A 12,940-nucleotide genomic window follows, 5' to 3' on the forward strand; every position below is an offset into this window, starting at 1 on the left:
ATTCACCAAAAATATTTTTCTTTCAAATCAACTGGTGCCAGAAACTACCAGAGATTTGTAATTTACTTCTATTAAAGAATCTCAAGTCTTTAAGTACTTATCAGCTGCTGTATGTCCTGCAGGAAGTGGTATTCTTTCCAGTCTGGAGAGCAGGAGAGGTTTTCATTGGGGATTTGCTACTGCTCTGGACAGTTCCGGACATGGACAGGGGTGGCAGCAGAGAGCACTGTGTCAGACTGGAGAGAATACACCACTCCCTTCAGAACTTATAGAATCTGATAAGTATTGGAAGAGTTGAATTTTTTTTTTATAGAAGTAAATTACTCAGACACTTGCTGGGAATATTTGATTTTTTGTGAACTACCCCTTTAATAGACAGTATTAGTACCAAGAATCTATAGGACTTACCGGATCAGATGTATTAGGAGAAAACAAGTAGAATCCTAACAAAAGAAAAAATGACAAAAATTTTTTACTAATAACATTTAAAGGAATTTATCACAAGACATTATAAAGGTGCAAGCAGGTCTGCACAGATCAGAAGCCATGGCTGGTGCTGGCAGATGGAGTTGTAGTTACACCTATGCTAGCAGAGACTGCACAATCTTATTGAGGTTGTATTCAAAAATGTTTTCCGGCGAACGCAGACATCTGTATCTGTATGTTACACAGTCATCAAAATAATTGCGTTAGTAGCAAAAAGAGCAGAGGATGACATCTTTCAGCATAGTAAGGGCTGCAAAGTACCAACCCAGTGGCCATACCTGTACATTTTTTTAAAACATAATATAAAATCTCAGGAGGATAAAACTCACAGATAACGTAATGATGTTATTCACCAGTCATGATCTATAAGGTTTCTGTGTTATCAGGCTCAAAGTCATCTAGACCATGGGTCTCCAACTGCGGTCCTCCAGCTGTTGCAAAACTACAACTCCCATCATGCCCGGACAGCAAAAGCTTTGGGTTTGGCTCCCCAGGCATGATGGGAAATGTAGTATTGCAACAGCTAGAGGGCCGCAGTTTGGAGACCCGTGATCTAGACATTTAAAGGGGAACTATGTGGGGGATATGTCGCTACTTCACAGGAGGCACCGAGGATGAAGGTATATCTCCTACCTTCATCCTCTGTGTTGTTTCTGTGCACTTAGTCGTTTACTCCACGGTCCGGTAAGTCCATTAGGAGCGCCGCCCCACCCCAATAGCGCTGATCGGCCCCTGACCGCCCCTTCTAATGATAATTGATAGAGCGGGTCCCCGGCCAGATCACTGCTATGGGTTGGGGCAGTGCTCCTAATGGTGTTACTGGACTGAGGAGTAAACGATTAAGTGCACAGGAATAGCCTGAGGATGAGGGTAAGGGAAAAACATATTAATCATATCACCTGGGAAATCCTAATGAAATCCTCAAAACATGACCCGTTGGTGGGCCAGGAGGACTGGAGTGGAGATGCATTGGTCTAGAATACTACATAAACTGATGGAAGTCTGCCTTTTCTGTTGACACCACTTTATTTCTTGGTGCACCTTTATAACCACCCAGCCATCTCACAAAGATGTCTGAGCCTCCCCTCAGATGCCAGTTCGCATGCTTGCGCAGTAACTCTGCGATTCCATCATGTTAGCACAAGATTTGGCATCAGCCTCCTTGTTACATCACTGCTGAGGGGCGGTTCAAGCTTCTTTGTCAGGTGTGGCTAGAGGATGAAATACACTGGACAACCTCCGTGCACCTAACAGACAATTTACATATTAAATAAAAGTCATTATCCCGGACAACACAGCAGCGGATACTAAATCCGTATCGGAACCCCCACGTGCGGACTCAGCGCCAAATCCTGTCTGCTATCTGTTTGAACGGGAGGGCTTGTGCGCCTCTCTGCTCAAAGAAGTGACATGTCAATTATTTGAGCGGAGAGGTGCGGAGAGCTGAGGCGCATGAGCCCTCCCATTCAAACAGACAGCAGGCAGGATTCCGAGTGCGCATGCGGGGGTTCTGCAAGGGAATTTCGGTGCCGATTCCGTGGTGTCAACGGACCTTAATACAGGAATGGGGAACCTTCGGCCCTCCAGCTGTCGCAAAACTACAATTCCCATCATACATGGACGGCCAAAGCCTTAGCGTCCAAGTATGATGGAAGTTGTAGTTTTGCAACAGCTGGAGGGCCAGAGGTTTCCCATCCCTAGTCTAATAGGACCCCAAGGGTAGCGTTCCTTACAAAATAACGTCCCCATTCAGAAGTAGACTCCCCTTAATTTATATTAGTAGTGTACAAATATATCTTATTGAAAGAACATACCGAGGATGGCAAAAATAACCATGAAGAATAAAAGGAGAAGTAGAATATCTATAAAAGGTGGCAGAGACTGGAAAATCTGGCGCAGATTCCTGCAGAGTAAAAACATATTGTTAATACTGACCGATAAGGTACAGGACAATGGGCCTGGTTTACTGTTATAGTCTATTAGTAAGTAGACTTGACTTGGGTGTGTTTTCTGTTCAGTGGTAGCAGATTTACTATTGCTGCACACAGGCAATAATTTTGGCAGTACCTGTCTGATCTTGCTAACATGCTGCTTGTCTAGATGTTGTACATACGGGATAGAGAGCGTTAATAGAAAATAAAAGCAAGATTGTGATAACTACCTGCACCACCAGATGGCGCTCTATCCTATACTGAAGCAACCCACTTCAAGATATGTACACATAAAGAGACTATGGGCATAGTTCAAAAAACAGTAAGTTCTTTTTGTAACATGATTAGTTTAAAACATGTAACAATAAAATTTTGCATACTATTTAAAAAGTTTAAAAAAACGCACAGTCAAATTAATACAATCTTAGGCTATGTTTACAGACAGTATTTTTGCTCCTCATACTGCAACCAAAACCAGGAGTGGATTGAAAACAGAGAGAAGCTATGTTCACACACTGTTTAAATTTAGTGAATGGCAGCCATATAAGGGCAAATAATTGGCATTATTTTTAAATATCGGCCGTTGTTATGAAATAATGGCCATTATTTTTCATAAAATGACGGCCATCCTTGTTTTGGTTGCAATTTGAGGACCAAAATACTGCGCAAAAATACTGTGTGTGAACCCAGCCTTAGGCCATGTTCCCACTCTGTATGACACTGGCCGTTCTATGACCTGGCTGAGTCATGGAATGGCCGGTGTCAGAAAAAATAATCCCGGCCGGTACTGCAGTACCGGCTGGATGATGTTTACCGCCGCTGAATTCAGATGCGGGCGCATCTGTGCGCGCCCGCATCTGAATTCCCCACTGCACAGGATGGAGCGTACGGCTGGAGCCGCATGCTGCATTGTTTGCACTGACAGGTTTTCTGTGGCCGCTATTTAATGAATTGCGGCCGCAGAAAACTGACATGTCAGTTTCTTGCGGCGGCGCTAGGGATCCCGGCCGGAGTGTATACCATGTGTATATACTCCGGTCGGGATTCCATAGAAGGCAGCACTACGTAAGCTACGTAGCAATCACGGCTGTTGTTGCAAATATTCGACAACAGCCATGATTACTATGTAGCTTACGTAGTGTGAACATAGCCTCAGAGTTAAACCTACAGTAATTATAAGGGAAGCTGTAGGGATTTCACGCAGCTCATGGTTCAGGCAGCATAAAGCTACTGACAGACTCCCTTTAAATATGTATCTCTTATCGTTACTTTTATGTATGGTTTTTTGGGGAAGTATTTTTAGGATTGTCTGGAAGACTACGACAAAAACACCCAAACTCTTCTTACCTTCGGACAGCCCCACAATATCTGCAGTCCACTAAAAAGATGGGCCGCAATGCTCTAGTAACACGTACGTGTGATGTCTGCCTTATTAACACCACAATGGCTTCAATAAACTGCACCAGCAATACAGAACTCTGCGGAAAAGGAAACACAAAGTTTAGGTTTGTAAAACTGTAAAAACTGTAAAAATCCCCCGGGGCACTGAGGATGAAAAGTAAGTCCCTATGCTAGTACGGCATTTTGGTACACTGGGGGAAGGATGCACCAAATGCACCAGCAGACCTAATTAGCATTGGGAATAAACTGCTAATATCACGGAAATGGTGCCGAGGATATAGGCTCATATCAGCTTAGACTCTTCTAACCTGCTGATAGTTTCCCTTTAACCCTTTAGATGCCACAGTTAAATTGCAAACACAGTATCTAAGTGGGGGATCTGTTACCCCAGCGCCAACTATGCAACACGATCGCTGAGCGCGGTTTACATTGCAGCGTAGTGAAGTGTTATGCTGACAGGCATAATATACACTGTACTTCAATAGGAGTGAATCCTATTATATGAGCGATTAGAAGATCATAAGTCTAAGTCCCTTTGTGGAGCCATAAAAAGTAAAAAGATGCAATAAAATATAATTAAAAAAATCCACCTACCTCCCCGTCACTTTAAAAAATAAACAAATACACATTTTTCCCTCACAAATTTGCCAATTTTCAGTAGTGAGGTGAACTAAAAAATCATTGCATTATTTATCAGGCACAGTGAACACTGAAAACATTAAAGGGGAAGGCACACCAAATTAGAAAAAAAAAGTCAGGAAGGCAGGGGGATGCGGGAAAATAATAAACTAAATAAATTTACCTATCCTTGTGCTTCGTAGCACCACTCCTGGGTCCAGTTTACAGCCAGCTCTTCTAGCTGCAACGTCACATAAGCAGTGATTGCTTGCCCAAGTCACTGACTGGCTGAGTGGGCAATCGTTCGGCCAGGTTGTGACGTTGCAGCTGGAAAAGCCGGGTACGTGACATACCCGGATTCCAGCGGAGAATAACTTCTGGCAGCGATTAGTGGGACCCAGGAGCGGCGCAACGGAGGCACAGGGATGGGCGAGTTTAAGTTGTTATTTTTCCGCACCCCCCTGCCTGCCTTTTATTAATTTGATGGGACTTCCCCAGGTTTGACAAATTTTTCTAATCCGCCTCCCAAAAGCTCTATCAAATGAAAAACAAAAAATGTTGTCTTTTGAAAAAACAAAGAAAACTATTTGGTGATTAAGGAGGTTTCCTGGTTTAACCTCGCTTGTCCGCCATCCAAAAGATAGGGGACAAGTGTAAGATCTCATACTGGTGGATAGGGGACAAGTAAAGTTAAATTGTAAAATCCCTTTAGTGTATAAACCCACACACCGTATAAGGAGCGTATTTACTGCTGCGATACGCAGCAAACACGCAGCAAACACGCAGCAAATACGCAGCAAATACGCAGCAGATTAGATCTAAATAACTGAACACAGCATCAAATATGTACCAACAAATCTGCTGCGTATTTGTTGCGTATCTGCTGTGTATACGGTGTGTGGGTTTGTACCCTTAAGGGCAAGAATACATCTATCATTAAATGTACTTTAAAAAATTGAGTTCCCCCTTAAAGTTGTAAAGGAAAACAGGAAACTAATGTGGAGAAACCCTTTAAAGGAGTTGTCCAGGAGACTTTTTTGCCATATGCCCTGGGAGGGGGTGATTAAAAATAATAAACTACACTACTCACCTCTCTGGCTCCAGCGCCGCTGCCACCAGCATTATACTGCTCCATTCCCACTGCATGATCAATGTGACATTGCAGTCCCCATTAGCAGGGACGGAGCGGTATGATACTGGCAGTGGCATGGGAGGGGAGTGTAGTTCCCTTTTTAACCCTTTAAGGACTGTTCAAAGACTAACCTTCAACATAGTCCTGCGATGCCTCAGAAATGCATGACAACCAAGCCATCTCATCTTCATGCCAAGCTCAAAAACAACCAGGGCCAGGGCCAGCAGTTCCAGTGTGGCATGAACCTTAAAGGGGGAAAAAAAAGAAACACAAAAAGGAAGGTGAGAGGTGTAAATATAAATATATATATATATATATATATATATATATATACACACACACACACACACACACACATTATAATTCATACTTACATAGATGTCAAGACGAAGAAAAGGAACAGCGGGCGCTTCACACAGGGAAAGCAGCAGCAGCAGGAGCCCGGTACATAGTTCCAGCATGTAGAATAAATGATTGTGAGCAAAAAGGTAAGCAGCAAGCGCCTTCGGGTCCCGCGGATGTGTGTAAAACTTGTCATTATTCTTCCCTTCCTGAAATTCAAAAGAAACAAAAAGATCTATTACTGCGCAAAGGGAACAATTTAAAAGGGGAATCTGTCAGCAGGTATGAGGTATCACAACCACGGGTGGCCCCATAATGATGTTGGGGGGGGGGGGAGGGATGGAACCATACCTCAAGTACCAAACAGCTTGCATGACTGAGAAAACCGTGCTTATTGCTCCAGCCGCCACCTCAAGAAGTGTCCAGACGGCGGGGTCTTCATGTTCCCTGCACAGAGCTCTTCGATTTAAAAGCTCTTCCTCACAGCAATGATTGACAGCTCTGGCGTCCAATAAACACAGCAAAGGGATGGGCCCAGGAAAGCTAATGTGTGTGACAAGACTACGTCTCCTGACACTTCCTAAGGCGGCAGCCAAAGATTTTTGATCATACAATCTGCATGACCGAGACTTCACATCCATATTACTGAGAGCAAAATTTACTATAAATCTGTGAAATTCCCTGGAAATCACTTTTAGTACAACACACAGAGGGCCTGTATTACCAGCTGCTGCTGCCCCAGGCACTGAACCTGCAGACGCCCCATCTTTTGCTGGGTGTCTTGTTTCTTTTTATCACTATGTTTTAAAACAGGGGTAGGGAACCATGGCCCTCTAGCTGTTGAAAAAAAATACAATTCCCATCATGCCTTAACAGCTACAGCTTTGTATTTGGCTCTCCAGGCATGATGGGAAATGTAGTATTGCAACAGCTGGAGGGCCACAGTTTGGAGACCCATGGTCTTTCCTGCTGATAGTTCCCCTTTAACCCCTTAGTGACCAGCCTATTTTGAGACTTAATGAGCAACCAATTTTCTTACTTTTTCATTGCTGCCCTCCAAGAGTCATACCTTTGTTTTATTTTTTGCCCACGGAGCCATATGAGGGCTTGTTTTTTGCGGGACAACTTTATTGCTGCCATTTTAGGATTCATGTAACTTATTAACCCTTTTTTGCAGGGATAATGGAAAAGCTTTTTTCCTTTTTTTTTTTATATTAAACTTGCGTTAGTTTTATTGCTCATGGTGTTATGGATACAGTGATACGAATTTTTTTTATGTTTTATGCAACAATTTATTTTGTATGGGGAATACAATAACATTTTATTATTGAGGGGATTTTTTTTTTATTAGGTTTTATTACTTTTTTTTTTTTTTTTACTCACTGTTACACTATAATACTCTACCACTGTAATGCTGTGAATTGTATATGTCAGCATTATCCCAACAGGCAGTCTACGCAGCCATATGTATGGCAGTCCTGGGGGCCTTTAGAAGACCCTCGTGACTGCCATGGAAATGGATCAGAAGCAGGACCTTGGCGCCCACATTCCAATTGGCAAGTATAGTAGCATGGGAGCACCAGAACCCTTTACATGCTGCTGTCATGATTTCACAGCGGCATGTAATGGGTTAAATCGGATCGCAGGTTTTTCTACTTCGGGTAGTTACTATACTTGCCAATTGGAAGTTAAGTGCTAACTTCTGGCTGCTGATCCGTTTGCATGGCAGACTGTCGGGATAATGCTGACATATACCATACCGACACATCTACAATGCTGACACAGGAGCGTGGCATACACTTATTCCGACCATGACGCAAAAACACGTATTGGTCAGAAGAAGGCTCATTAGTGACCACCATAAAAAACAAAGGCGAATGGGCAGTCACTAAGGGATTAATGACTTATCGCTGCTGTTCTCATTTCAAAAAGGGCAGACAATTTTTGCTGACAATGCACAGTATACTGTTTTAAAGTAGAGTACTGGAATTGTATAAGAACTGATACTTTTAGAGAATTCTGACATCTCGCTGTAGCGGTCTTCAAAAATCCCATTTTGTCAAGTCTCATTAGAGCTGCCCGAAAGCTATAGATGTATTAATTAGGCATCAAAATTTTAACAGAACCGGGAGGGAAGAAAGACTCCAGCGGCAAAGCGTATAGCTGCTGCCCGCACTGCCGGGACCTGTCAGAAGACCCGTCAGGCTGAGCAGATGGGTCACAGCCAACTGCAGGCTGACACTAGGCTAGTATCACATAATAGACCTATAGTTCCTTATAAATCTTTTAGTTATACTTCCACCACCCAGTACATGAAATAGTAATGTCTTCCAAAATAATGTGTTGACCTGGAGGTAGATGGCAGCTTCTTGGTAGCGCATGTCCCAGCTGAGGTCCGCATCCTCGGGCACATGAACCTGCTCCATGCGTTCTGTGTGGTTTTCATACTCGTCTGTGGCTGAAAGAGAAGTTTGCTGATTTTACTCAATCAGTAAAAGGAAACCAGTCATGCAGTTTACAAGTGATCACCGGCAGCTTTATTATACATTAACAGAGTCCTCTAAAAATAAATCCGTACTCCTCATGTGAAGTTAAAGGGGTATTCCCATCCTACCTAACACTCAAATTACACATTTTTGCAAATACATTAATTTACTAATCTTCCACCTTCTCCTGATATGCTGCTCTTTTCCTCTCATTGCTGACAGCTATATATATATATATATATATATATATATATATATATATATATATATATATATTGGTACCTCAGTTCTCGGAGCATAATTGGTTCAGGAAGGCAGTTTGAGAACCGAGCAGTGTAACAGCACTGTACTGTATGTGAACCCTCACCAGTGCTAAACTCACCAGGTACAACCCACCATCCACGCTCGCAAAAACCTTCAGATACCGAAAAATGTTTGAATTCTGAACACGTTACTTCTAGGTAAATTCGTTTGAACACAGCGGTATTACTGTATTTCAAGACTGGGGGCCCAAAAAGTGTTTAAGAACAGAGCAAGAGTTTCCAAAGCAAACTTCCTGTTAAAATACAGTTTTGAGAACCGAGGTATGTGTGTGATATATATATATATATATATATATATATATACACACACACACCAGCCAGCTAAATAATTGTATTTGCAAAAATATTTAACTTATATTAGTTGAGATAGAAATATTCCTTTACCTTTAGACTTAAACATCTTAAAGCGACTCTGTACCCACAATCTGACCCCCCCCCCAAACCGCTTGTACCCTCGGATAGCTGCTTTTAATCCAAGATCTGTCCTGGGGTCCATTCAGCAGGTAATGCAGTTATTGTCCTAAAAAACTATTAAACTTGCAGCCCCGTGTCAAACTGGCATGGCCTAGAGTGTCTGTGCATTAGGCTGGCACAACCTCTTGTTATGGCTGCACCTCAAGAGTGCTGTCATATTGACTGTCTGCTCCAAGTTACATGTTATAAGTTTATTGCGCACTGAGAATCAAACACCCTGACACATTGATGGTTAGGGTGGATCTCCTTTATTCAAAGATGGCAGACAGTATATATACCCTGGAGGCGTGTATACTTCTACTAAGGCTTGTGTCAGTTCTTCATTGGCTAACGTACAAGAGGAGTTAGTTACGTAGCACTAAGGTTTACTAACGTAAGCTGTAAGGAATGTAAATATCTCAAGGTCAGCACCATATTGTAATGGCTGCACTAAATATACAAAATATCACATCCTTAACACTCTCTGTCCCTCCTCCCCGCCCTCTTCATCATGCTCCAGGCAGGGATTTTCCTATTCATCAGGCACATGGGCTCGATGAATAGTGTTCACTGCAGAGGAATAGGAAAAATGCAGGATGCGGCCGGGGATAGGGGATGCGGGCTGCTGGATGCGGCGGGGGATGGGGGGGATGCGGCCGGGGATAGGGGGATGCGGCCAGAGATGGGGGATGTGGCCGAGGATGGGCTAATGCGGCGGCGGGGCTGCGGACAGCGAGGGGTTAAAGCACATATTCACATGTTAATGTTAATCCCGCTGCGAATATGTGCTATCATAGGGGTAAATGGTACAAGATCCGCAGCGGTTCTCGATTCGAATCCGCAGAAGTGAGATCCGCTGTGGATCCGGTAGGTGTGAAGGCACACTTAGGGTAAATTTACACGGGCAGATCTGCCGCGAGTTTCACGCTCAAAATCCGCAGCTAATCTTCAATACACGTAAGTGCGTGTTTGATTGGGGGTAAATCGCATGTAGGTAGATTTAGGGTCCTATTACACTGAGCGATTTTTAACGATTAACGACTAACGATAAACGTTCGCATACGAGATTGTTTATCGTTAACCTGAAATCGTTTACCATATTATCGTTAGTTACGATCGGTACTATAATCATTATTGCGATCGTTACTATGATCATTTATTCCTTCTGATCCCAGAAAAACAACGAACAATGTGCTATTACATTAAACGATTAGTGAAAAAACGCGGAACTTGAGCAAACGAACGTAGAATTACAGTGAACGATTAGCGAACGGTTAACGATTATTTAGATCTGAACCTAAAATTAACGATCAATGACATACAAACGATTTTTCGATCGTTGCCTGCAATTACACAGAACTATTATCGTTTAAATATGAATGATTTAACTATCTTTTGCACAATAATCGTCCTGTGTAATAGGGCCCTTAGATTTACCTGCAATCAAACACCCACTTACGTGTATAGCAGAATAGCTGCGGATTTTGAGTGTGAAACTCGCGGCAGATCCGCCCGTGTGAATTTACCCTTAGGAACATTATTGACTCACTTTGTACTTACTTAACCCTTTGAGGACCAGGCCCAAAATGACCCAGTGGACCGCACAAATTTTGATCTTTGAGTTTTCGTTTTTTCCTCCTCCCCTTCTAAGAGCTCCAGCACTTTCAGTTTTCTATCTACAAGGCCATGTAATGGCTTGTTTGTTACAGGAATAGTTGTACTTTGTAATGGCGTCTTTCATTTTACCATAACATGTATGACGGAATCCCAAATATATTATTTATGAAGATATAAATAGGTGAAATCGTAAAATAGAATGCAATATGGTAACGTTTGGGGGGTTCCTGTGTCTACGTAATGCACTATATGGTAACAGCGACATGATACCATTATTCTATAGGTCAGTCCGAACACAACCACATGCAGGTTTACACAGATTCTCTAATGTTATATATATATATTTTTTAATAAAATCCTTTTTTTTGGGCAATTAATTATTCATAAAATGGGCCTATTGTGACGCTTATAACGGTTTTATTTTTTCACCTAAGGGGCTGTATGAGATGTCATTTTTTCCGCCATGATCTCTAGTTTTTATTAATAGCATATTTGGGATGATCGGACGTTTTGATCACTTTTTATAAATTTTTTATATATTATATATATATATATATACACAGTATATATATTGTAACAAAATCGGTAATCAGCGCACTTTTTTCCCTATTTTCTTGTAGGCCGTTTACCGTTTACAATGTCGCTTGTTATATTTCAATAGATCGGACAATTACGCACGCTACGGTATATTATACATTATTTATTTTTATATGTTTTATTTATATAATGGGAAAGGGGAGTGATTTAAACTTCTATTGGGGGAGGGGTTTTGGGGTAGTGTGTTAGTGATTTTAACTTTTTTTTTTTTATACATTTTAAGTCCCTTTGGGGGACTTGTACATACAATACTTTGATTTTTACACTGATCATTGCTATGCTATAGGCATAGCAATGATCAGTGTTATCGGCGCTCTGCTCATTGAGCTTGCATGTGCAGGCTCAGTGACCAGAGCGCCGATCGGACCACACGGAGGCAGGTGAGAGACCTCCGGCGGTCCGTTTTAACGATCGGTAAGTGACAGGGGACTCCCCTTGTCACTTACACGCCGTGGCCGCGCAGCGTTTAAGGAGTTAATGTCACTCTGCAGTGCGATCGCTGCAGCGTGTCATTAACAGTAAGGTGCTCACCTGCTATGAAGCGCGCTCCGCTTCAGAGCGTGCTTCATAGCTCAGGACGGACCGGTACGTCCAGGGTCGTCTGGGCACAGACTTCCAGGATGTACCGGTATGTCCTAGGTCGTCTAGGCCGGGGTTAATGTTATACAGAGATTAGGAGACAAATAGAGGGTAGACTGAGCAATAGTTTTTAGTCAGTCTGGGGACGCCCAGGCATCATTTTGTTTGTTGGGTGAGGCTCTAGTAGAAAAGGTTTGAGAAGCGCTGCTCTAGGCCACTGCAGTTGGGCACGGGGCTGCAAGTTTAAAAGTTGTTTTTTATGACAATAACTGCATCACCTGGCGAACGGACCCCGGGACAGATCTTGGATTAAAAGCAGCTATTTGACGGTACAAGCGGTTTGGGGCGGTCAGATTGTGGGCCGGGCAGTGATGAGACTTGTGGTCGGGAGCTGGTAAGTATAATTTTACATCTCCCTCTGACATCCCGCGTCTCCAGGGCTTGCATTGTCCCTTGAGACGTGTGTAATGTCAGGGGGAGACACAGCAATGCCGAGCTGATTCAGCTTGGCCCTGCTGCATCCCATCCTCACTCTTGCTGCGCTGAACAGGAAGTGAGAGCAGAACACTGCAGGGCCAAACTGAAAAGGAGGAGATGGCACAACCCCTTTAATACTGGATAAAGATTCTTACCTAAAGCCACATCACTGCTATTATCCGTCTCTGGAACAGTAGCACACCCTCCATTTTCTTCTAAAGTGAATAAGAGCGGCTCATCATCTTCTTGCGTTCCCGACATGATGACTAGGTGTCTTTCATCTGGACACTAATCCCAACAGGAATAAATGGAGAAGCAGACATGGGGTAACCCTCACATTATGGAGTGAGCCTGAAGAAGAGCACCTTCCAGTCTTCAAGCTACGGCGCCAATCACAGGGCCGCTGCAGATAACAAGAACGGACACAGATCAACCACATGAAATACAGCACAGTAATAGCCATGGGCTGAACCATCCGATGGATGTCTCACATGATAC

At 43.0% G+C, this 12,940-nt stretch overlaps 2 protein-coding genes across 4 annotated transcripts in view; one reads left to right on the forward strand and one right to left on the reverse strand.

Annotated features, from left to right (window-relative positions):
* Positions 1-12,940, reverse strand: part of TPCN1 (two pore segment channel 1) — a 46,580-nt gene that overhangs the window by 31,082 nt on the left and 2,558 nt on the right. For all 3 annotated transcript variants that reach the window (XM_069961421.1, XM_069961424.1, XM_069961425.1), the window contains exons 2-8: positions 12,598-12,845; positions 8,259-8,368; positions 5,943-6,119; positions 5,700-5,813; positions 3,765-3,895; positions 2,301-2,389; positions 409-443 (exon numbers count right to left, since the gene is read on the reverse strand). In XM_069961421.1, the coding sequence (XP_069817522.1) occupies positions 409-443; positions 2,301-2,389; positions 3,765-3,895; positions 5,700-5,813; positions 5,943-6,119; positions 8,259-8,368; positions 12,598-12,703 (762 nt within the window). In that variant the 5' untranslated portion in view covers positions 12,704-12,845. The remainder of the gene's footprint in view (positions 1-408; positions 444-2,300; positions 2,390-3,764; positions 3,896-5,699; positions 5,814-5,942; positions 6,120-8,258; positions 8,369-12,597; positions 12,846-12,940) is intronic.
* The window catches only part of IQCD (IQ motif containing D), a 34,744-nt gene that overhangs the window by 7,139 nt on the left and 14,665 nt on the right, over positions 1-12,940 (forward strand). The gene's annotated exons all lie outside the window — the stretch shown is intronic.

This window comes from Dendropsophus ebraccatus, chromosome 3, assembly GCF_027789765.1.
Source record: "Dendropsophus ebraccatus isolate aDenEbr1 chromosome 3, aDenEbr1.pat, whole genome shotgun sequence".
In the NCBI taxonomy this organism is placed as follows: Eukaryota; Metazoa; Chordata; class Amphibia; order Anura; family Hylidae; genus Dendropsophus; species Dendropsophus ebraccatus.